Raw genomic sequence first — 26,200 nt, 5'->3', positions numbered from 1 at the left:
CGTTGGGCACCTTTTGGTAAATCTTATGGGTTCGCGACACCGACATGCTCATGAGTGTCGCACGCGATAAATAAATAATTAAAAGAAGTAAATATACAGTGTGGAGTGGCAACATTAAGTAAAGACAAGGATAGAGCTACTTAACCGTAATAAAAAATAAATAAATGATAGAAATACATAATTTTAAATTTTAAATAACATCATTTCGAAATACCTACATATTGTAAGTAATGTATTAGCCGAGAGCTAGCGTAGACATGACACCTACTATTTTCACGCCGCGCTGCAGTCGTCAGAATTCGTAGGTGAATAGAACGCTCGTAAGGGTGATTTAAAATTTTATTTTCTATGTATTATTTATTTATTTGAAAATTTTCAATTATTAAATTGAATGGATTTATTGACAAGTTCAATGTGAATATACTGTTCATTGTAGAAATTGTGTATATGTTTGATTAAAATAAATTTTAAAAATAAGCTGGTTTAAATTTTTTTGTTTCTGAACACTATAATATTTAAAATTTTAATAAGTACTAAAAGTTCTAAGTTTTCACTTCTATCGGCAGTCTCTACAGCTGTATTTTTTTTTATTAAAATATTGACTAATCGGACTCAACATAATGCAAATTCAAATATTTTTATTCAAAATAGGATTTAAAATCACTTATTGAACGTCGAAATCTACCACCCATTCAAAAGAGACTGCCTCAGACCTGAGAAGAATGGGCGCAAGAAACTCAGCGGGCTTTTTTTTTAAATATAAAATATGGATTACAATGTAATATCGTACAATAAACATTTATAATTAAAGAGCCTGAGGGTGTTCGCTTTATTCCCAGTCCGTGGTGTCATTAAGAAAATCGTTTATGCTATAATAACCTTTCCCACACAAACCTTTTTTAACAATTCTTTTAAATTTCGTAACACATTTGTTTTGTACATTTTCTGGGATCATATTGTAGAAGCATATACATCGCCCAACAAAAGACTTACTAACTCGACCCAACCGAGTAGTAGGCATAACAAGTTTATGTTTGTTCCTCGTGTTAACATTATGAATGTCACAGTTTCTAGAAAATTCCTCAATGTGCTTATGAACATACAAAACATTATCAAAGATGAATTGAGAAGCAACAGTTAAAATGTTTATTTCTTTAAATTTTTCTCTTAATGATTCTTTAGGACCTAGGTTATAAATCGCGCGAATAGCCCTCTTCTGCAGCACAAAGATAGTATTAATATCGGCCGCACTGCCCCATAACAATATACCATAGGATATAATACTATGAAAATAACTAAAGTATACTAATCTCGCCGTATCTATGTCAGTTCACCGTCTAATTTTCTTAACCGCATATACTGCAGAACTAAGCCTATTCGCTAATCCCTCAATATGGGGGCCCCACTGCAATTTGGAATCAAGAGTAATGCCAAGAAATATAGCAGATTCCACTGGTTTTACCACATCTCCATTTAATATAATATCTACATTTTTGACATTTTGCGCGGTGAATTTAATATATTTGGTTTTATGATTATTTAACAATAAGTTATTGGCGCTAAACCAGTCCACGATGTCAGATGGAGCATTGTTTACTTCGTCATACAAAACTTGGCTTCGTTTCACTTTGAATATAAGTGAAGTGTCATCCGCAAACAATACCACCTTGTGTTTTTTTTCTACAAGGTTAGGTAATGCGATTGAATTATTAGGTTAAGATGGTAAACTTAAAGCATTGTTTAAATTTATCGACACACTCATGGTTTTGGTCACAGCACTATCGCATTCCTGAACTCTGCAATCATTTCGCGCGATATCTATATATATATATATATATATATATATATATATATATAGTCATGTCATAAATACTGAAACAAAGAAAAAAAAATAGAAGCATGCACTCTATCCATGGGAAAATTCTTCACTACCAATCGTACGGATTGTTTTAGGGACTCCAAATTATCATGGCGTTTAGAGCAAGCCGTACTCTCTAAAACTGACCATAAATCATTATCCAGCGGATTAAGATCGGGACTAGACAACGGCCAGTCTTCAGCTCTGATAAAGTCCGAAACGTACGTTTCCAACCTAGACTGCTGTTTATTCTTTCAGTTACTTCTTTGACCACCCATTTCGTACGAACACTACGTGGACGGCCAAATCTTTCTCTGTCACAAACAGAGGTCTCATTGTACCTATTAATAGCCCGGTACAAAAACATTTTACTTATTACCATGCGTATGGAGAGTTTAAAAAATTGCATTTGGCTCCATACCTACTTTGGGTAATGCAATCACAGCAATTCGGTTCTCTTTATCACCCCACTCCATTTTAATATGGCAAAATATTGTACAATGTATTGGCGCCAACATGAGAAAACTCAATGACAAAATGACAGATTCTAAATTGAAATGTAATATTTTGTTTGTTTATGGCCAGAATAAGTATTATATGCCCTATTGTAAATACTTACCTAGTAGCAACTAAGCAAGTCGCAGAAAATTTCAGGATCCAGGTAAATAATTCTCTAGTGAAGACTTTCCACTCAGATGATTCATGATTGAAAAAAATATACATTTGGACAAATATTTTTATTTTGTCATTATAATCGATTTTTATACTATCTGCATATTTTCAACATGAATATATCTTACAAAAAAAAATATTTGAATATACTCTTTATTTAAAATTACCATTGACGTAGAATAAACAACTACATTCACAATCACGCTCAAATATTGACTGAAGCAAAACTCTGCCTACGCGTTTTCTAGACAGAGTTTTCATTCATTTGTGTTTCGACCGCGCTTTGAATACAACGCCACGCGATGTCAGTGTTCAGTGAGATACTGTCCAAATAACAGCATATCTAATTTTAAACATGATGTAAGGTAAGCGCTTCTTTTATTTAACAATATTGCATAACTTGACGATTTTAATCACGTTGCTAAGTAATTACTTTTCAATTGCTAAAACGAACTTTTCTTGCCTCGTGTTTGCGTCCGACCTTCTAATGATGGTATACAATAGAATTTGAACATTACTGCCACGAAATAAGGCGTTAATTTGAATGAATGCTTTAATGTTACCTGTATAAGGTAATGTTTACGTTTGTACAACGCCGCTCGGACATTTTTTGTCGATCTTTTAATTAATTTTTGGCGATTGGGAGTCTAGTTCTTTATTGTAGTACGTCAATGAAAATAACCTTATATACACACATAAAATATAATAAACTAATAAGAAATAAATTAACTATTTGGTACTTCACGTAATTACAATGAGATAGGGCAAACTGATAACCTTTATTGAATGAAATCCACTTGATAACGTTTAGACGTTTTAACACGAGTAACATGATCGAATCAATCGGCGAGGTGCAGACGTCAGGGACAATAAACAAACATATTTTATACACGGACTAGTAAAAAAGGAAGGACTCCGCGCCGTGATATTAGCAAGTGAAGCACCTTTATGCTAGTGTGTGTGCGGTTACGGAGTATACCAGTTACACATTTTTTTCTCCCTAAGATAATCATATATCCTCAAATAGTTTTATATTATTGTTTTTACACTTTTTCACAAAGCACAACGGCATTTTTAAAATATTTTATTGCGACGCAAACTGATCTGTTACAGACAATGGCAAATCTCATAATGGCGGCCGATCGGATTGTATTAGTGTGTGTGCGTGCTATGTATTTCCACGTTTACCGGCTTGTTTTGGTGCCTCACTGTTTTACAGTAAGGTGACACGGAGTCCTTATTTTTTTACTTGTCCGTGATTTTATAGTTATTACATTATATACTAAGACTCCGTCCGGTCGCGTATCAACTGTTTTATCAAATCTAATAGATTAAGTGGTAAATCGACACAATTGAAATTTTCACACACTCGAACAACAAAATAGTATTTACAATAAAAAATAAATACATAAATAAGATAATTGCTTGATGAATTTTTTCCTTATTGACATTACAACAAATTTTGTTTGATTATAAATTTGTGTAAACAAAAGAACCAAATCGATACAATAACAGATAGGTATATATTATATTATTCCTCAAACTAACTGTTATGTTTTTAAAGTGATAACCCTCACTTCTGGGATTAATTACACAAATAAAACTGAAAACAAAATTTTAAGAACGATGCGGGACTCGAACCCGCGACCTCTCGCTTTCTGTACGAGCGCTCTTTCCAAATGAGCCAACCGTTCGAGTGACGATTCAACTCTCAGATTCTACGATTAAACGCGAGAGGTCGCGGGTTTAGGTCCCGCATCGTTCATAAAAATTTATTTAAAGTTTTATTGGTGTAACTGAACTCAGTTGAATATCTCTTAAGATGCGCTCTGGTGAAACGTGAATAAAAGATATCATTCTATCGTTTACACCATTCAGCCGCGAATACGCCCCTTTGTGTTCGTTTTAAAGACCGACAAATCACGGGCGGTTTATAATCCTCGTAGGACACATAACCATTTCGCATGCACAAGACGTCCAAACTATGAGAAATTGATACAAAGTGTGTTCATCTTTCATGATAAGCACATTTTCTGTATATTAATTCTTTTTTCTCAACACAATAACATTACAATGCTAGCAAACAGTCTTAGGGACTACACAGGCAATCGAGACTCGAGGCTAAAAGAACCAGTTCCTTTCATTTGGAACATTACAATTAAATGTTTTTCAAATTCGCAGGTAAACCTAAAAAAATGATTGCTAATCCTCAAACTGTTTCAAAACTTCATTTAATATCACTCTCAAGAATTGCTCAAATTAAAATATTTTATTAATATATTTTGCATTGATTTTGTGTTTTTTTTCTAACAAATGTATTAAAAAAACCCTCTTCAATGAGCGTGTGTATTGTCACCTCTACTCGCCTCTATTGTTGTTCCGGAAATTCGGATTGGATCAACTAATCGGGACTCGTGATAAAATTACAAACTCTTTGCACTTGTATCGAAATGTACTACCATCTATTTGATAACTTACTTGACTTGTTCCTGTATCCTCATGTATCCCCTAGCTGGGGCGGAGGGCATCCACAATGTATCTCCATCGCGATCGGTCCTGAGCATCTCTTAATTTCACTCCAGGTCTTTCCGATGTCTTTCGCTTCGTCAATGACAGTCCGCCGCCAGGTTTGCTTTGTACAACCAAGTTTGCGTTTTCCTTGAGGCTTTTTTATGATAATAAGGGACGAAACGAGCAGGACGTTCAGCTGATGGTAATTGATACGCCTTACCCATTACAATGCAGTGTGGCTCAGGATTCTTGAAAAACCAAAAAATTCTGAGCGGTACTACAATTGCGCTCGTCACCTTGAGACATAAGATGTTAAGTCTCATTTGCCCAGTTCTTTAACTAGCTTTCACGGCGCCCTTCAGACCGAAACACAGTAATGTTTACATATTACTGCTTCACGGTAGAAATAGCGCAAAGGAGCCTCCCACTGGTATTCTAGGCTTCCAGTCTAGGGCTTGCGCCGGTATATGGCTGGGATTCCTCCGGAGTGTGTGGCCTATCCAGCTCCATTGGCGGCGTTCTCAATTTGAAAAAGTTAAAATAAATGAATGTCTGAGAAAACATAACACTTTACACCCTATTAACGAATTAGCTACGACAACATAAGCGTCGTGCCTCTGTCCTTGTGCACCAGTCTTCTGTGTCGACTGACGCAGCCGGCCGTACGGAAGGTCTTGCCGCAGTCAGGACAACTGAAGGGCCGCTCATCCGTATGCGACCGACAGTGCACCCGCAGTATATCCGACGTATGAAACCGCTTCCCACAAGTTTCGCACTCGAATTTCCTCTCATTCGCGTGGTAAACATAATGTCTCCTATACTGCGCCATTATGTGGAACGTCTTTCCGCAAACTTCGCACGTTTTCTTCGGCGTCGGATCGTGCTTAGCCTTGTGTATCGACAGTCCACTCTTAAACTTGAATTTCTTTTGGCATACATCGCACGAGTACAATTTATCCGACGAATGCGAGTCCAAATGATGCACCAGATTACGGGTGGACTTGCCACAAATCTCGCAAATTTTCCAGTAGTCGTATTTCATGTGCGCCATCTTTTTCCTTCTTCTGTTCACCATCTTTGCTTCTATCTTGATCTTCGGCTTGGGCTTTTTCATTCTTTCTTTCTTTTCCACTGGCATCTTGTAGTCTTCGTCCGAATGGTCGTGGTTCACCTCGTCATTTAAAGATATATTATCATCTATTGACGTTTCTGTTTTAATTTGATTATCGCTCGTGTTCCGCAACCTTTTGTCAACTTCTTGACATTTTCGTCGGAACTTATACGCGCTCTCCAACTCTTGCAGACAAATTAGACAAATCTGATATGGCAGGGAATCGGACTGGCGGATCTGTAAGATGGAGATTTCTTAAATGTTGTTTATGAAAGGTAACAGCGAAAATTTTATAAGTACTTTTTGAAGGTTTAAAAAGCACGTGTTATATCTCGGGTATTATTTCGTATACTTAGCCAACACCGGGCCCCTGAAATATTTTTTTTACTTTTATCATATTAACTGTTATTTTGTTTAGTAGCGAACTTAGGATTCGCTGGTTACTTGGAAAAATAGACTGATATTACTTTAAAATATCAAAAATATGTGCAATAATTATTTTGTCTGTAGATTTTATGCTCATGTATTTATAACTTAGCTGATAGATTGAAGGTTGAAGGATAATTAATTTAATACCGTTTTCACAAGGATACCCTTCAAATTGAAATTGATGGTTTATGTGGTAATTACTACAGCTAATTTGCTATTTAATAAAAATAATATATGGCGCACTTTTACATGTATTATCTAGCCCCAAAGAAGGCATAATCTGGATGTACTATAGGAGCTAGAAGAAGATATATTTAACTCGGAAACAAACAATCTTTTTCACTGCTCATCATATACTTGACGACCCATATAGCCGAATGGTTAGTGACCCTAACTACTACGCTAGAGGTCCTGGATTCAAATCACGGTAAGTGCAACCATTTATTTGATGAATATGAATGTTTGTTTCCAAGTTATTGATGTTTATATGTATTTATGTGTGTTTAATTATGTATATCGTATTAATTATATCGTTGTCTTTTACCCATAGTATAGGCTATGTCTAGTTTGGGGCAACATAATTTGTGTAAAAGTGTGTCAATATTATTATTATCTATATTCTCACCTCAACACCTCCGACGAGACTCAACTTTGTAGCCAGCTCTACGCCTTCTTCATCTCTTTGCTCGAACAAATTGACGCAACCTATAGAAAGAAAAAAAATATATAATATGCCCGCAAATCAAATATTAACTTCAATGAATATATGAATCTCTGCAATGTTCACTGACTATACCAATTTATTGATATAACAATACGCAATGGCATTTATAGTTCCTCTAATTAAAGACATTTAAAGAGAATAGTGCATAGTTCGACCGACAGATGGCCGTTGGGGCAGTAAAGTCCACGAATGGCGACCACGTACCGGAAGACGCAGTGTTGGTAGGCGGACCAGGGACAAGATGGATCGACGGTCTGGTCAAGATCGCCGGAATACGTTGGATGAGGGCAGCGCAGGACCGATCGTCATGGAAATCTTAGAGGAGGCCGGCAGTGGACGTCTTCCGGCTGATGATGATGAAAGAGAATAGACCTCGGCCACTTTCTCCATGAACCGAGCGGCGGTCAAGTTACCTCTACTAACATAATATTGACGTTTGATGCACATTCAAGTCGCGAGAAAGTTCAACGCGAGACGAAACAGACAAAAATGTCGAATTGCTCGGTTTTGTGGTGCATAAACAAAAATTGGTTCAAACCAAAGCTCTTTGTACCTATCACCGGTAAGTAGAAATGTACTAGACGTAGTTTACTTAATTAATATAAATATAAAAATGTATATTTTCATTATGTGAAATGCTACCAAATCATGAGAGTTGCTGTATCTGGCGCTTTACACAACAAAATTATAATAGAACTTAGTCGTATAATATATAGGCATATTATACCGCTTTTGGCGGGAAACGATGTGATTGGTAATTTTGATAGCGCCACGCCCATACCCCCGCAAATATTAGTCGACGCAGACTACCTAGTAATACTTTGTATGGTTTGTGTAATACAGTTGTCGCTATGTGATATTTCAACGTTTTTTCGTCAGTCCAATTTAAAAATGATGAAAAGGGATTTATTCGATATCGACTGATCATAAGTTGAAAGAATGAGACTATTTTTAACAATAGAATATCTAATGTAATGCACAGTTTGCGTTCCATTCAGTTTTATCAATAATAACAATATACTTAAAACAGTCAATTGTTACAATAACTTATCAACGCTTTACTGAATTTACGACTGAGACGCTTTCTTTAAAAAAAATTTAAATGTTAAGCCTCTTGCTGCAAGACAACCAATGAAAACATGCCAGATTTATTACTTTAGTGTGCGTGACAAGCCACGTCTTACTCTCGCGATGTGTTGCGTCATTTTGTGTAAGTGTGCGTCCATTGCTCAAAATAGAGGGTAACAGTTAGCCTCAATTTTTTTTCGACGTTTTCACACCCCTCACAGTCTATCTAGGCGGATAAGTGATCTAAAGTTGAACCTCTCACCTTCCTCGTTGGAACAGGACCTACACTGATGCGTCACGACACACTCAAACTTCGGCTTGACGAGCCTCTTGACGTCAATAAGTTTCATGTCGTCGTCGTCATAATCGTCGTCAATATAATCGCAGCTGCTGTTCGCCGTTTCGTTCGACTGTGTGTAGTTCGACATCGCCTCGTAATACGGCCAGTGCTCACTAAGTATGCCTTTCTTGAGGAATTTCTGTTTCCACTGCAAACATTCATTCAGGTAAGACTTTGGTATAAAAATTCACTATATTCGGAAATATAATTCGAGATCAAAAATGTCAACAATGCTGTTGCCAACATCAAATAATAACCTTTATTATTGTGCATGTAAAAATATACTAAAATATCATTTTAACATTATTATAAGTGTAGTCTATATACATACAATTAAACTAGCTGACCCAGCAAACGTTGTATTGCCGATATTAAAATCGCGATACAAAAGTAACTGTTGATCGTAGACAAATTAAAAAAAAATGTCAAAAAATTAAAAAAAAAATCGTATGGACCACGCTTAACATTTAGGGGGATGAAAAATAGATGTTGTCCGATTCTCAGACCTACCCAATATGCACTCAAAATTTCATGAGAATCGGTCAAGCTATTTCGGACAAGTTCAATGTTTAACACCATGACACGAGAATTTTATATATTAGATATTGTGCAACGTTTTCTCTTTGTAATATAGCATTAAATACATTCAAAAATTTAAATATAAATTTATTGTGCAAACTTTACTTTGACACTGGCAATACGATAGAAGCTCTAAACATTTGGCACGTCTACAGAAGAAATACGTAAATTATGTTACAAAAAATGTTGGTCGTAGTGACAGGTATGACTGGTCGCCATATTGTTTTGTTCATTTTTGCTTTTCATTTATATATTAAATTATATTTTACATATTAACTAGCTGCCCCGACAGAGGTTGTTCTGTAGATTATTAAAATAATACTGTTTTACAGGAATTTACCAATAATATTTTAAAACATCAAGAATTATTTCGTAACAAAAAATGAAATGGTTTCACAGCGGAACTGTCAAACCGTGCGTCACTAAATTCTCTCATAGAAAATGTGTCCATACAAAAGAAATATTGAAAATAAAAATAATTATAGGTCCCAAATCGAAATTAAAACTATCCTATCTCTCAAGTTGGACCAAACTGCACTCCATGAAGTAATACCCATTAAAATCCGTTCCTTAGTTTAGGAGTCCATCGCGGACAAACAACGTGTCACGTTTTTTATATATATATTAAGATATAATAGATATGGGTCAATGAAGGTGTGTATTAATAAGATATACATGTTTATGTAGCGGTATATTGTGTATTATAAATTTCCAAAAAAGTGGAAAGTGAATATTTTGCTTTTAACATTATGAAGATTTTATTATTACAATTAATAATAGTAAATACTTTAACAGGTCACTCAACATCGAAAATGTGGCTTGATACTTAAATTAAAACTCCTAAATAAGCCTTCTTAGAGTGCCTTACCACAGGCTTAAAAGCTCGAACCAGAAAAGGAAGGCGTCTTAATATGATATCACATATAGGCAGCGAGGACGGTTTTGTAGGTGGAGCATTATTAATGTTCGAATCCAAAAAGCGAGCAGGATGTTCAGCTGGTCGTAATTGATACGCCGCGCCCATTACAATACAGTGCCGCTCAGGATTCTTGAAAACCAAAAAATTCAGAGCCGCACTACAATTGCGCCACCTTGAGACATAAGATGTTAAGTCTCAGTTGCCCAGTAATTTCACTAGCTACGGCGCCCTGCAGACCGAAAAACAGATTTCGATGATTTCGCCAGGGTTCCTTGGCGATATTACTAGACCTTACTATACACATGGACGGACTGGTTGAGAGGTAGGCTGTAGACAGATTAGATAATTGTCCGCATCCTTTATAATATTATAAAATATATAAATATTATAATTAAATTTAGTACAGAGATAGACTATAGCTTGGGAAAGGACATACTACTTTTTATCGCGAAATCACGAGCTACAAACCGAAACACAATAATGCTTACACATTACTGCTTCACGGCAGAAATAGGCCCAAAATCTAGCCAGCATCCTGCGCAAAGGAGCCTCCCACTGGTAAGTATTCTTAAAAATAAAAAATGCTACCCAAAGTAACTATTCCAGGCGGACGAAGTCGGGGTAAAACCTGGTTATAATATATAAAAATTTACCCTGAAAGTTTTGATGAGATGTGTCCATATGGTGGGCAGGTCCAACAGACTATGATCTATCGGCAAACCCAATGTCCTCAAGCGTTTTTCAACTTCCCTAAGTAAAATAAAAAATGCTGTTAATTTTTAATCTTCTGACGTTACTAGAAAGATCGCTTAGCAACAGGGGATATCCGCATTTCTTGTATAAAAAAATGACGACACTACTCAGGCCCGATTTCACCATTGAAGTAGATCGTGATTAGCACAGTTTGAACTAAGCTTACGGCTGTAAACGAGATTGGGCGTTTTTTATTAAAGTGAATATTTAACGAAAAAGAATTATTGACAGCTAATTGATATTTATTGGTTTTCTTGTAATCTTAGTTATGGGAACATTATATTTTTTTTAAAGTTGTCATAAAAAGCAAACTGATTATTGCTAAATGTTATTAATTTGTCTCAGCTTGAGCATCTTAATGTTCTACTGAGTTATAATATAATTCCTGTTGTTTTCGTAATGTTTTTTTCTACCGAGTAACGTTTTGGCCATGCGACTCTAATATCTTTTACATTAAAATGTCATCACGTAAATGCAGTATAGAACTAGAACTAAAAATCAATGCATTGAGATCAGATTAATAATAGCTTTAAGAAAAATTACAGTGCTCCATAATTTTTTTCTTTTTTGAACGCCACTTGTCTTGAAAAACCCTTAAAAAAGGAGTATTTTCAATTTAAATAATTTATTATTTCTATATAAATACATGTAACAGTTATTAAAGCAGTAAAAAGTCGAGTTCATGTTTATTCATATAAAAAAATAATTTCACGTAAACATGTGTAAAAAAAATAAAGGCAAAAAACAGCCATAGGACAGGACAAAAGTCAAGGTACAAAAAAATAAAAATAAAAACGCCCGTTTACAAATTCAGTTCGTATTTCACCAACATAAACTAAACGCAGTTATAGCATAAACGCGTTTAAGTAAATGCTGACCGCCGAATTTTGGACTTTAAACATATTTGATCACGTTCAAGAGCCGTCACTGTCGTTATCGTAATAGAAACATTGACATTAAACCATTTTGTTGTGTTCATACTTATCGGTGACAGTTTTGACAGGTACATTAAACAGATACATTTTATTGTTTATAAAATTTAAACTCAGTTAATGTCAACACGTTCAAAAGATATTGGTGAAATCGCTTTGTGTTTAATCGAGATCAAGACTTGCATTTGAACTCGTTTACGTAAAACTGAGTTTTATTGAACTCAGTTTGAAGTGTCATTGGTGAAATCGGGTATAAGTCACCTACTAAGTATGTTTCATTATTGCCTCGATAACAACAAAAATCAAAACCAAGATGGCGAATTCCAAGATGGCCGACATGCAAATTAAGAAAAATGTTTATTTTACAAAACTATTGTTTTTTTAAAGAAACATTTTGTTCGACGGCCATTTTGGATTCCGCCATCTTGGTTTTGATTTATATGTTGTTTTAGCGACAATAAAAATACATATTTATATGTCAAGCCGCACATTACACAGTCAGATGGACCGGCAGTCCGTGCGGAATACGGCGCGTAAGCCCACCATAAACACCTACAACGCTTCGGTGATTCCTATGGTGTTGCAAGATCTTATTACATATAGAAGCGGTATAGCTGCGTTTTAATTAGACGACCGTCAAACCAACCACTGCCAGAAGGTTCTGTGATTTCAACTAAGACTTAATGTTATTACTACATCTCAGAATCAGTTGAAAAATTTACTCAGTATTTCGTTACAAATATGTTACCTCCACGCAGGCGTCTCATCCTTCACGTTGACAAACAAATTGGCCAATTCTGAGCGATTGTCTATCAGAACCATCACCCATTCCTCCTGCCCTGCCGATATATACAGATATAATAAATATAATAACACCTATATTAAAAACATCCTTAAATAAAAATATTTTTATAGAGAATTCGCTTCTTTGTGTGTTTTCTACTGCATTTATTACGAAGAGTGTTCCGAAGAGCTGTTTCACCTGATTCCAGCCGCCGTATTCCACCTTCGCACGACACACCACAAGTTAGGATATCATCCCCACCATCTGGATGTGTGGCGTACCTCTACAGTGCGTTTTTAGGAACTTTCTTCCACGTACCTAAGCTGTGGAATGAGCTTCACTGTGCGGTGTATCCGGGAGACGATACGATATGGGTACCTTCAAATACAATCGCGTGCACTTTTCTAAAGGGCCGGTAACGCTCTTGTGATTCCTCTTGTGTTGCAGGAGAATGTGGGGGTGGAGATCTCTTAACAACAGATCACCCGTACGCTCGTTTGTCCTCTCTTACATAAAAAAACCCTAATCGATAAAAGATAAATGATCTAATATATAAAATTCTCGTGTCATGGTGTTTAACTTTCAACTCCTCCGAAATGGCTTGACTGATTCTCATGAAATTTTGAGTTCATATTGGGTCTGAGAATCGGACAACATCTATTTTTCATCCCCCTAAATGTTAAGGGTGGTCCACACGAATTTTTTTTAAGACTTTTTTTTTAATTTGTTTGATTAAGAGTCAGCATTAAAAAATACACACAACTTCAACCCTTGGGCCTGGGGCTTCCCTATTCTTTTTATGCCCGGGTAAACTGTAATATACTCACAAACCATACTCTTAAACTTATGTAAATACAATAAGATACTCACAGCCTATTAGAGGGTTGAGACTCATGCTACCCTCTCCAAGGTACAACTCGAAAAGCGAGTTGTACAGCCAAGATTTGTTATTTGTTGCTTTTGATTTTTGGTAATCCTGAAAACGATAATATATCATATATAGCTGTGGCAAACACACATTATTTCAGTATATGCATTTTATCATATGTAAATATTACACAAACAAGTCCCTAAATATAGAAATTCAAATATTTTTATTCAAAATAGGATGTGACATCAGTTATTGAACGTCAAAAAAAAATAACACCCATTCCAAAATGAATGCCTCAGGCCTGTGAAGCATGGGCGCAACAAACTCAGCGGGCTTTTTTTTCATCAAAAAATATGTTTACAAAGTAATATTGTACAATTAAACTAATTATTTAAAAGCCTGAGGGCAGTCGCTCCATTCCCAATCTGTTGTATCATTAAGAAAGTAATTTATGTTATAGTAACCTTTACCACACAAACGTTTTTCAACAATTCATTTGAATAACGGAATACTTTTGTTTTGAACATTTTCTGGGATCTTGTTGTAAGAGCATATACATCGCCCCACAAAAGACTTTTTCATATTTATATACGTATTAAAATATAACACCATCAGGCATAACACTAAAACACAGAAAATTCATACATTCATTACTTTCATACAAAATAAATACAATATTTATTATTTAATAAGAGTCGCGGTACGCAATAATAATTTTGGTCATATAATCTTAAACGAATTAAATGAAAACGTTGTTTTGCCCTTAGATACGTCTAGATATACTGTGACAGCTGTAAACACTTTGAAAATATAACGGCGAACTGTTAGCCAATATTTTCAGGAACTCACGCACACGAAATGTGACATACATATCGAGAGTGTAAGAACTGTCTTGTCATGCACACTAAAGCAATAAATCTGGTCTGTATAAATTGCTTTTTTATAATTGTGTGGGTGTATACAACATTTAGTATAATTATCGAAAGAAAAAAAAATAGAGGTTAACAGTCAACCTCAATTATTTTCGACGTTTTCATAGCTGTCACAGTCTATAGAGACGTATGAATGATCTAGGTTAAAAACATTAATTGTCTATTATTTATTTGAACTAGTTTAGTATCCTCCTCAATAGGTGACACTTTAAAACTAAATGTTGCCATATATAATAAATAATGAAAGTACCGCAAATGTGGAAGCCCATTTCTTTGACAGCTCTCTACTTGTCAATGTTTTCGGGAAGCCGTATTCTTCGATCATCATCGACCGTATTCGTCTGTAACCAACATGAAAAAATCACACTGAGTATATAAGATTTTAATTGTTGTAAAAAAAAAATTAAGATTAATATGGTCAACCGGCTCGGAACTCCGGAAAAACATGTACTTAAGTAAATAATTTGTGATTTTCATAATGATATGTGAGGGGATATCATTTTAAAAATAACAAATTATTTACAAAAAATTCGGGGATTAAAATTATACAAATTAAATTTGACACATTAAAGTGACACATGGTTCTCCCATTGACAGACAGCGTGTACGGATAAGGTGAGTTGCCGTCGATAAGTTTATTGGGACAGAAAAGTCAACGATAGCTACGATTTTTAACTCAAGTAGGCCACAACCGAAGGTAAGACTCAATATTGGGAACGGCCGTAAGTTGGAATGTAGTACTTTGTGGAGGGTCAACAAATCTTGCCGTTTACGACGAATATGGAGAGTGGAGTCATATGAAATTTGGCAAGACGGTCGGCATAGGAGGTAATTTGCCAAATTAAATAAAAAAAAAATTGAAGCAGGCGTTACTTTGCGGAAATTCATAATTATCCAAATGTTATGAGTTTTCTTTAGTTTACGAGACATCGACTAAGTCTCGTGCCAGATTTTGGCGAGTCAACGTGTCCTGAGGATGCCTCATGTAGAGGCGAAACACGTGACGAATTGTTTAAAAGACAAATATTGGCGGAATTAACACTAAAGAAAACTCAAAACATTTAGAAAACTTAATATAATAATTTAAATATAGTAATGTGCAACTCTCGAGATCACAATATAAAAATCGTATAGAATATACTCAATTCCTTCTAGAGATCGATAACTGTTTATTTTATTTCATTAGTTAATAAAACTTCACTATATGATGTTTTTGTCCAATATATTTGTTTAGATGACTTACTCCCACGCTCGAGGCTTTTCTCGAAACATCCAGTCGTTTTGCAAACGTATTTGAATAAACGATTCAGTTATATCTTTTGACCCTGAAAATAATTAAATAAAAATTATTCAAGGAATCAATTCAAATTACGAGCATACAAAAATTGAAGAGAAATATCGCTCATTATTTCGACGACCTGTATAGCCCAGTGGTTAGTGACTCTGCCTACTGAGCTAGAGGTCCCGGGTTCGAATCGCGATAGGTGCAATCATTTATATGATGAATATGAATGTTTGTTTCCGAGTCATGGATTTTTATCTGTATGTATGTATGTTTAAGTAATTATATTGTATTATATATATCACTAGCTGACCCAGCAATTAACGTTGTATTGCCGATATTAAAATCGCGATCCAAATTAACTGTTGATCGTAGATGGGTGAAAATTTGAAGTTGTATGTATTTTTTAATGCTGACTCATAATCAAACAAATTAAATAAAAAATAAAAAAAAATAAATTCGTGTGGACCGGACCACCCTTAACATTTAGGGGGATGAAAAATAGATGTTGTCCGATTCTCAGACCTACCCAATATGCACTCAAAATTTCATGAGAATCGGTCAAGCCGTTTCGGAGGAGCTCGGTCTCGCACACCGTGACACGAGAATTTTAGAGAAGATTAGCTTGCACCCATAGCCTGTACTATGCCTAGTTTGGGGCAAGAAAGTTTGTGTAAGAGTGTATCAATATTAAATTAAATAAAAAGATATTAAATTATTAAAAAAATATGTACAAACTCACATTGAAATTCCGATACCGTATCCTCTTGTTTTGTAAAATCCTTCTTTTTCCTGCTGTTTGATTTACTTTCACCCAGTTGTGTGTCAGACTCTGTCTCAAGCCTTTCCAAGTACTGTGGGTCAGTTTTGCTGAAGTATTCTAACATAGTTTCGTACAGCGGCCATTCTGTGAGCTCAGCGCCTTTCTTTAGTGTTAAAAGATATTTCCTCTAAAATATAAACCATCCTTTATAAATAAAATCAATTTCCTTAAAAATGGTAATTACTTTTAATGCACAAAATTTACCAATAAAAATAGAAAAAATAAAATAAAAAGTATACAGTAGGTAATATTTTTAACAATCTGTAAATTATTTAGGCTACATATATTATATATATAGGCTATATATATACATTTATATATCTAATATTACATGGTCCATTATATCTATTAGTAATCTATCTAATATATCTATATCTATTAGTTTATATCGTAGTATGTGTGGGGTAAGACTGACTGATAGAATTCCGAATGCGGTAATACGAGCGCGCTGTGGTTTGAAAGACGATGTTGTGACAAGGACTGAAAAAGGAATGCTGAAATGATTTGGACACGTGGAGCGAATGAGTGAAGAAAGAATGACGCATCAAATATATAAGGCAAGTGTGTGTCGGCAAGTGAAATGAAATGAAATATATCTTTATTGCAACAAAAATCAAGAATAGAAAAAGCAATAGGCGGCCTTATCGCTTAAGAGCGATTTCTACCAGGCATCCTGTAATGAAGTAGTTTTAGTTGAAAAGATAACAGAGGGTGGTGTTATCGATATACATATATATAATTTAAACATACACAAACAGTAAATAATACCAAGAAAAGCACTAGTAATAAACTTGTCACAGTAATAAATAGTTTGAGACTTTCTGATTTCAGTGGGAAGAGAATTCCATTATGGACAGACCGAAGATATAGTTGGTGAGAACTTAATACTGAAAATTTTTCCTTGAGATATATAGGAGTTTTAGGATCAAATAGGACACATGGGAATTTCTACGCAAGAGTTTAGGGAGCCATTTGAGTTTTTATTGCGAAATTCAGACACGTGGTGATACCTACGTAGTCCAAATATAAAACGAATACACATGTTCTGCAAACGCTCAATCTTATGCAATTGGAGTTCGGTTAAAGTGATGGGTATACATACAGGTGCAATCATAAAGTGTGACCAGGCGATTACTCCGTAACTATTACAGATATCAAAATCCTTTAAACTGATATCGAAAGTATGTTACCTCATCAGTAAACTGACATCAGTAACTTTTCAAACATCAATCGAGAAGTATATAAAATTTAAATATTAAACAATTCCATACATTTAGCATGGGATTAGAATCTCACTTATTAGTTAACGTACTTTCGGTCACATTTAACGATTACACCTGTATCACATAAATATTTAAATGAAAATTAAATATGATTTTTTTATGGAAAAGAAGGACAAACGAGTGTACGAGTCACATGGTTATAAGTGATCACCGCCGCCCAAATTCTCTCAACACCAGAGGAATAAGGAAGGTGTACCCTTTTTTTTGAAGGTACCCATAGCGTATCGTCCCGGAAACACCGCACAAGGAAGTTCATTCCACAGCTTTGTAGTACGTGGAAGAAACCTCCTTGAAAACCGCACTGTGGAGGACACATCCAGATGGTGGGGGTGATATCTTAATTTGTGACTGTCATGCGACATGCGGTCAAGCTGGCAGCTGTCTACATACTCACATTGAACATGGCTCTTATGTGGTGCCATAACCCCTTTATATCTTGTATGCAGCAGTCGAAAGGCAGGTCTTGGCTTCTCATGGCTTGTTCGACCGTCCTGTAGGGTACCAAATAATTTTTACAATAAAAAACACTAGATAGTTCAACTTTCAAAAAATGTATCATGAGTTGTGAGTGCTTTTAAACAAGGAATTCGCGTGATGACAGAGTAGATATCATATAAATTTTGGGTTGGACAAACCATGTTCACATAACATGTTTAATTATCTGAAGATTTAAGAACAAACTATGTTTATTTACCTTGTATACCTAAACTAGATTTAATTGTCTGTGACACCAAAACAACTGTGTTTTTGGCGACATTAAACGTAAACAATGCTTTTTAGGCCATAGAGTATGGAGTTTTTCAAATACTCAATAAAGTGTGTACTTATATTATCTTTTATCTTATATCCAATATTTGTCTTTTATACAATTCGTCACGTGTTTCGCCTCTACATGAGGCATCCTCAGGACATGTTGACTCGCCATAATCTGGCACGAGACTCAGTCGATGTCTCGTAAACTAAAGAAAACTCAAAAAATTTGGATAATTATGGATTTCCGCAAAGTAACGCCTGCTTCAATATTTTTTTTATATTTAATTTGGATCGTGGATGTATAAATGACAGATAATAGTTGAGGGGGTAGAAAAAAAATGATTGAATGAACAACACGAAACGTCAATAGCAAATTGTCCTTACCTCCAGAGGTTGAAATCATCTAACTTCATTAGTTTCGCTTCAGTTATACAAATTATCAACTTAAGGCGCCATTCATCACTCCCTAAAAAAAATATAAACCTTTAACCCGTATTTTAAGCAAAACTAATTGTTTGCGTAGTTTTCGTCCAATCCAGTACTACCAATCCACCTATTTTTGCTGCAAACCGCACCGTTGTTGGAACTTACGTAGGTCACACTAAAAGATTTGCGTAACTTAAAAAAACAACATGTTATAACCAAAATGTTATGTTTATTGATGTTCGAAATACTCTCCTTTACATTTTAAACATTTTCTCATGCGATCGAACCATTTTTTAAAACAGGAGGACCACAGATCTGAAGGAATGTTTTCTACGTGCTGATTGAACGCTATCACTGCCTCTTCGGAATCGGTAAAAGTGAAACTTGTCATCAAATCTTTGATTTCTGGGAAAATACAGAAATCATAGGGTACTAAGTCTATGCGCTATAGGCTATGTGCAGGATGGGTGACGAGTTGTACTTTTTCGGCAGCTAAAAATGACTTAGTTTTGTTGGCTTTGTATGAACAAGCGTTGTCATAATGTAGGAGAACGCGGCTTTTTGGTCGTCTTTCACGAACTTTTTTCAACATCCTGAGTTGGCCGGTTTTCATTTTCAAACACCCATTCACACGTTTTTCGGGTTCAAAACAGTAAATCCACGTTTTGTCTCCTGTGTTAACACCATAAACAGCAATAGAATGTCCGTGGTCGTACTTCATTAGCATCTGTGAGCACCATTCCACGCGAGTCCGTTTCTGCTCCGTCGTCAGTTCATGAGGGATCCAACGACAACAAAGTTTCCGAAATTTCAATTCTCCGTGTAAAATTTTCTGAATTTGTCTCATACCAATCCCCAATAGTCCTGGAATTGTCTCATAGGTATTTCGCGGGTTTTCTTCAATTAGCCGCTTAACAGTAGCTACATTATTTCGTTGACTTTTAAAATCATAAAAAAATCATCGCTCTAAAATATTTTCGACTTAATTCCATTTTCGGTGCGTACTTATGTGTGATAAAAAACAATTGAAAAATTGACAAAGAAGGTTGCAACGTTTCAAAAGACATAACATTCGAAATTCGTATTTAAATAGTTTCGATTAGCTAGAATTGCAAAACTTCAGACACGTCAGATATGGTATATATTTTTACCTTTTAAAGAAATATCTACCTAAGCAGCCTTCTTTTAAGATTTTTTAGATTATAGTCAGTTCACAGTTGTTGTGGATTTATAACACATTAATTAATTAGTTAACGCACACTACGACCTATTCGTCCTTACTCAAAGCAGATGTGCGAGAAAGACAGCAAGCGCCGCAACATCTAATAACTTGTGGCTGTGAGGTCAAGTACCAATCTGATAAAGCCAGAGATACCTTACAACTCGAAGGAAAGAATTGGATACTTATTTACCTACTTTATCTTATTATGTACCTAGAATGAAGTGTTAAAGTAACATACTATTTACCAGTAGGAGGCTCCTTTGCACAGGATGCCGGCTAGATTATGGGTCCAACAACGGCGTCTATTTCTGCCGAGAAGCGGTAATGTGTAAGCATTACTGTGTTTTGTTCGGAATGGCGCGCTAGCTAGTGAAATTACTGGGCAAATGAGACTTAACATCTTATGAGTCAATGTGATGAGCGCAGCTGTAGAGTCGCTTAGAATTTTTTGGTTTTGCAAGAATCCTGAGCGTCACTGCATTGTAATGGGCAGGACGTATTAATTACCATCAGCTGAACGTCCTGCTCGTCTCGTCCCTTATTTTCATAAAACAAATTACCTATGACGGTTATCAAAGCGGTAATTAAAAGCGCGACGCGGTAATAAAGCGGTATAACATCAGGTATAACATCTGCTCATCACATCAGTTATTCATATTCATTATCATCATTTATTAAATTCCTGTATCCCCTAGCTGGGTCAGAGGGTATCCACAGTGCATCTCCATCGCGATCGGTCCTGAGCATCTCTCATAATATCACTCAGGTCTTTCCGATGCCTTCGCTTCGTCAATGACAGTCCGCCGCCAGGTTTGCTTTGGACGGCCACATTTGCGTTTTCCTTGAGTGTTCCAATCTAGGGCTTGCCTCGGTATATGGTTGGGCTCCCTCCGGAGTGTTTGGCCTATCCAGCTCCATTTGCGGCGTTTTATTTGTTTGTATAACGTATTATTCATATTCAGCTCAATGAAAACTCACCTTGGGTGTTCTTTAATAGTCTATTCCTGTGTCACTTAATTGCGGTGTCTATTTTAACCACAACTATATTCCTTATCTACAATATAATAACTAATTTTGAGTAAGACTTGACGATTGAGGTCATGAAGGTTCTTGGTGCAAAATATGCAAATTATTTTTAAAGGGCGCCCTTTTAAACTGGACCACAAAAATGCTTGCAAATAACTGCTTCTCATTAGAAAAAGTATCTCAATGGTTTTTTATTCTATTAGAATAAAAAAATCTACTTTATTCTCAAGGTACCTCTCATACTTTATTTTAGATGTGCATTGAAGTCTTATATACTTATATTTAAAAAAATATTACAGTTAACATGTAAATAATTGACTACTTACAAGATTCATATTTCCAATCGAGAATTTTTGTTTTACCGAAATGTTTGTCAAATAATTTGTAATATTTCCAATCCTTATTATTTTCCCTTTTTGCTATTTTATAGGACTGAAAAAAACACATAATAAAAATTATTGACCATAGTCATAATTTTATATGGGTCTGATGGGATGAAGGGACCTATACTTAAAAGCATCACTGGCACAATGGGTAGAAGTATCGACTCTCACCACTCTCCCCCCAATCATCGCCCTAAACAAACCTATGTGTTTTCAGTTTTCCAATTCATAATATAAATACACATCAATTGTGAGTTACACCTTAACATCAAGTTTTTTGCCCAACTTCACTTGACGTTTCTGTATTTCAATGTCTGACAAATTCAACCATGGAGATGTACACAATTGACAGCGCGTTAAAATTGTTCAAATCTTATACGAAATCAGCACCTCACAGCCAAATTGAGGATATGGACCTGGATGATATGTTCCAACACGATGGTGCCACTTGCCATACAGCCAACGAAACAATAACTCTTTTGCGCGAGAAATTCAATAGGCATGTTAATTGGCCGCCACAATCATCTGATTTGACAAAGTTGGACTTCTTTCTTTGGGGACATTTAAAAGTAATAGTGTACATCTCCATAAGCCAAGAATTACTTGTTAATTGCCAATTAAACAGCTAAAGGATGAGATAATACAGCAAATTAACGACATTGAACCTCAATTAAGTCTCAGAGTCATTGAAAATATGGACCATCGGATAGAGGTATGCCAGAAGCCGTGGCGAGTATTTGGCCGGTATTTTGTTTTACACATAATTGTCATAAATCCGTGTATCATAATTAAAAATATTAAGATAATTCTCTGAAAACTTTTTGTTTTATGACATGACGCGGCAACAGGCATCTTTTTAATATAGGTGTCACGGACAGCCCTCTATGCAGAGGTTGCCTGGGGGCAGAGGAAACAGCCGCTCACGTCCTGCTGACAGGTGGCAAACTACAGGGCGAAACACCTGGTGTCACCAGGCGCTCTTAGGGAAGTCGGGTGAAGAAGTTGGGTGACTTCTTGCAGGATCTTGGCTGGTTGAAGTAGCCTCTACTGCACGCAAAATAGGCGCATATGACGTCGAGTTGCGGAAAGCGCCCGTATGAAGAAGAAGAAGACATGACGCGGCTCTATTGGTTAACTTCTTGCGCAGTACAGCATCGCGTAGTGCCCTTGGTACATAGTGCGATTAATTTAATCACAATATACACTTTCATTTAAGGACTATAGGGCAGCGTAGCTCGTGGATACGCTGCAGTGTAATCACGCATAGCACGTTTTAGCCTTAGTTTTGGAAGGTATTGGCTAAAGAATTGCAAAGAAATATATTTTAGTACTAGTCTGCTGAGAAAGGGGAGGTTGGTACTACAAGGCCTAGATTGGCCAAAACTGTAAATCCGCCACTAGTCACAAGAGACTGTGGGTTTGTTTGTCCTACTCTTCAATAAATAAGACTGCGTAGACCACAGTGTCTAAAGACGAAGGTTTTTAACCAGTGTGTGTTGACAGTGATGAATTACGTACACAGACCTGGTCGCTAACCTTGGGCCTGATGAGTAAGCTCATGGTCACTCAGAGGGCAATGGAGAGGGCTATGCTCGGAGTTTCCGAGGAGATCCGTAGGAGAACCAAAGTTACCGACATAGCCTATGTGGTTGTGAAACTGAAGTGGCTGTGGGCAGGGCACATAGTTTGACGGATGGGCCAGTAAAGTCCTCGAATGGCGATCACGTACCAGAAGACGCAGTGTCCTCACAAGATGGACCGACGATCTGGTCAAGATCGCGGGAATACGTGGGATGAGGGCAGCGCAGGACCGATCGTCATGGACGTCTTTGGGGGAGGCCATCGTCCAGCAGTGGACATCTTCCGGCTGATGATGAAAGACTGCGTAGTCTCAATGTATGAATTTACCACAGACGAATTGGGATTTGTATTTTTTAAGTAAAATAGGAAAGTTACTAGAACAATTTTTTTTCATTTCAACAACAATTTTGTTTTCACTAGTACATGTAAGCCATCACAATCTAAATTTAAAATATAAGGATTAAAGTCAAAATGTTGAAAACAATGCTTCATAAAATCAGTAAGTGTTTTTACAATACTACAACAAACAATATTCAAAATTTGTCAATTTATAGTTTAAACATTATGTTATTAGTAAATTGAGTTGTATACATACATAGATTGCTCTTAATCATTTATATTGTATCTCTGTTATTGAACTATATCATCACAAAAAACTTTATCTCAACAGGGTCAAGATAGTGACCCCATAGTACATTTTTTTACTCCAGACAATTCAAAGTGATCACTTAAGATCAATTCATCAGTGATTGCAAAGGCTTCAACAGGATCATTGATTTAAAAAATTTTGAAAGTAGATTATTTTGTAGTATGCAAGTATTGTATAGTCACCTAATCATAATTTAACAAAGGTCGCCTCGAATGCAAGTTAGAAAGTTATGCAACAGATAGGTATCGACCAGCATAAAGGAATCTCGATCTTGATATACCCTAGCTATTGAAAGCAACCGAATCTAAAAAAAAACTTGTTTTGTCCCGTTTACAAAACAATCGTTAACTAGAATGTTCAAGAACCTCTGAGACACATCTGTACTTGTATAAATAGATGCATATTTTATTGACTGTGTCATTAGGTAAGTGATTACTGAACAGTTAGGGAGATACCTACAAGGGATACAAGTATTAAGCTATTCCAAGCAGTCCGCAAGATGAATGTGGCATAAGCACAGCACTGAGTGATAAGCCATTGCCAGACTACTGATACACTGATGACAATATTTCTACCGCTGTACGTATTAATACCAGTGGCAGTTTATACTTACATCATATGTGTATGACCACTTTTTCCTGACATGATTCAAGGACATCTCTTCAGGGAATCCTTTTTGTAGCAAAATTTTACGGAACTCACTGAAATTAAATAAACTTATTTATAGATATTTTTCTTCAAATTTAATGCAGACTCATTTTCCATAAAAAAAATTGTGCAATTTTTTTACAATGCAAATAATAATGGAATTTTATTTGTACCAATAATAATGGAATTTTACTTTGCCATAGATGTGTGTGTTCTTTAGTAAAGTAATATTTTCATAGATACATCATTACTGATTCAGAATATATTACCATTATTAACTGATAGCAACTGCTGATTTTTTAAAGTATGCTGCTGTTCCCTGTATCCACTAGAATGAAGCTTTTAAGAATTGAATTTGGTGTGAAAATACCAAAACTTATCCAGGGTGAGGCATTAAGTGACAGAGAGAGACCATGCACACATAAGGTGGATATCTTGATAATTGTCTAGAGACAGCATGAGCCTCAATGTTGTCTGAGGTTTGAGTGGTTAAATAACGCCTGTGACAACAATAAAAATCTTATAGTATACCCAACTTTGTTGGAGTGATATATACACTACACATAAATTATAGCACCTATATTAGGAAAATTAGATGCACATGGATTTTTACTATGCACTGTTAAACTTTATTCGATATTTTTGTTAATTAAAAACTTACGTCCAAGGTTGTTTCTTCTTTTTAAACAGCCATGCATACTCAAATCGGAGCTTAAAAAGCTTAAGCGTCAACTCAGGAGTCCCTAAAATTCAGCATTTTTCTAAGTAAGTATAAAAATTCATCAAAATTGATTTTCAAATGACTGAATTTTTTCTTGGCAAAAACTTACAAGTAAATTTGTCGTCCATTGTTTGAGATTACTGCTTAAGTAACTAAAAATGTAAATGCCACCTTAAGCAATTATTTTCCGCTTCTGATATTAAAAATCATCTTAGAATTATTTTCGACTCCCTGAAATATATATAGTATTTAATTTATTTGCACCGTACGAAATGCCGTAGGTGTGTATTTTGTAATCGTTGTTATATTTTGATTTTCCTGACAGATTGATAAACATGGCAATCAATTGACAAATGACATGTATAAATAATATGACATTTGACGGTTGATCATAGAATATACACTATATAGAACCTTTAGGAATAGGTACAATATGTCCCAGGACTAGGTAGCCCCCGACGTTTAATGAATCATCATCATCAGCCAGAAGACGTCCACTGCTGGACAAAGGCCTCCCCCAATAATCTCCACGACGATCGATCCTGCGCTGCCCACATCCAATGTATTCCGGCGATCTTGACTGATCGTCGGTACATCTTGTAGAGGGCCTACCAATAATGAATATTTGCACAAAATTATTAATAAATAACCTTAAACTAGAGCACTTTAACCCGTATATATTTTTACTGGATTTTTTGTTTATTTATATACTTGTCAATTTCCTCCACGAATTTCTATTATATAATAATTGAATTTTTATAAATATTGAGCCACCAAGCTCCGAACTCCGACTGTTCCTTCTGAAATTCTAATTCTATGTTTGATAATTATTTATAAAATGAAATGAATTTATAATATAAAAAAAACTAGAATATGGCTTAAGAAAGCTGTCGCTGAGAAACAGTGGTTAATTCAAATAA

The 26,200-nt window shown here is 35.6% G+C and overlaps 1 protein-coding gene across 2 annotated transcripts; it reads right to left on the bottom strand.

Annotated features, from left to right (window-relative positions):
- Positions 1-1,981: 1,981 nt before the first annotated feature.
- LOC126973858 (uncharacterized) lies at positions 1,982-25,573 on the bottom strand. Of its 2 annotated transcripts, XM_050821205.1 has the most exons (15): positions 25,390-25,573; positions 25,221-25,302; positions 24,525-24,612; positions 21,625-21,730; positions 19,009-19,090; positions 18,266-18,362; positions 16,508-16,715; positions 15,727-15,808; positions 14,734-14,824; positions 13,551-13,656; positions 12,645-12,735; positions 10,865-10,961; positions 8,636-8,861; positions 7,207-7,286; positions 1,982-6,389 (listed from the first exon to the last, which is right to left on the bottom strand). In XM_050821205.1, exons 1-15 carry the CDS (start codon positions 25,406-25,408, stop codon positions 5,634-5,636), a joined length of 2,211 nt encoding a protein of 736 aa, XP_050677162.1. In that variant the 5' UTR covers positions 25,409-25,573; the 3' UTR covers positions 1,982-5,633. The 2 variants fall into 2 exon arrangements, with proteins under 2 accessions (XP_050677162.1, XP_050677164.1); XM_050821207.1 differs by lacking the exons at positions 1,982-6,389; positions 7,207-7,286; positions 8,636-8,861 and having other exon boundaries at positions 10,918-10,961; positions 12,645-12,730.
- Positions 25,574-26,200: the final 627 nt, after the last annotated feature.

Source organism: Leptidea sinapis, chromosome 30 (genome assembly GCF_905404315.1).
Source record: "Leptidea sinapis chromosome 30, ilLepSina1.1, whole genome shotgun sequence".
Taxonomy (NCBI): Eukaryota; Metazoa; Arthropoda; class Insecta; order Lepidoptera; family Pieridae; genus Leptidea; species Leptidea sinapis.
This window is presented reverse-complemented; position numbering and strand designations above follow the sequence as displayed.

Excerpts from the sequence above, each read along its gene's own strand:
- LOC126973858 (XM_050821205.1), bottom strand. Across the intron at positions 13,657-14,733 it reads AATGGGCTTCCACATTTGCG|GATTACCAAAAATCAAAAGC; the intron begins GTACTTTCATTA and ends TATCGTTTTCAG. Across the intron at positions 8,862-10,864 it reads ATCTCATCAAAACTTTCAGG|TGGAAACAGAAATTCCTCAA; the intron begins GTAAATTTTTAT and ends GAATGTTTGCAG.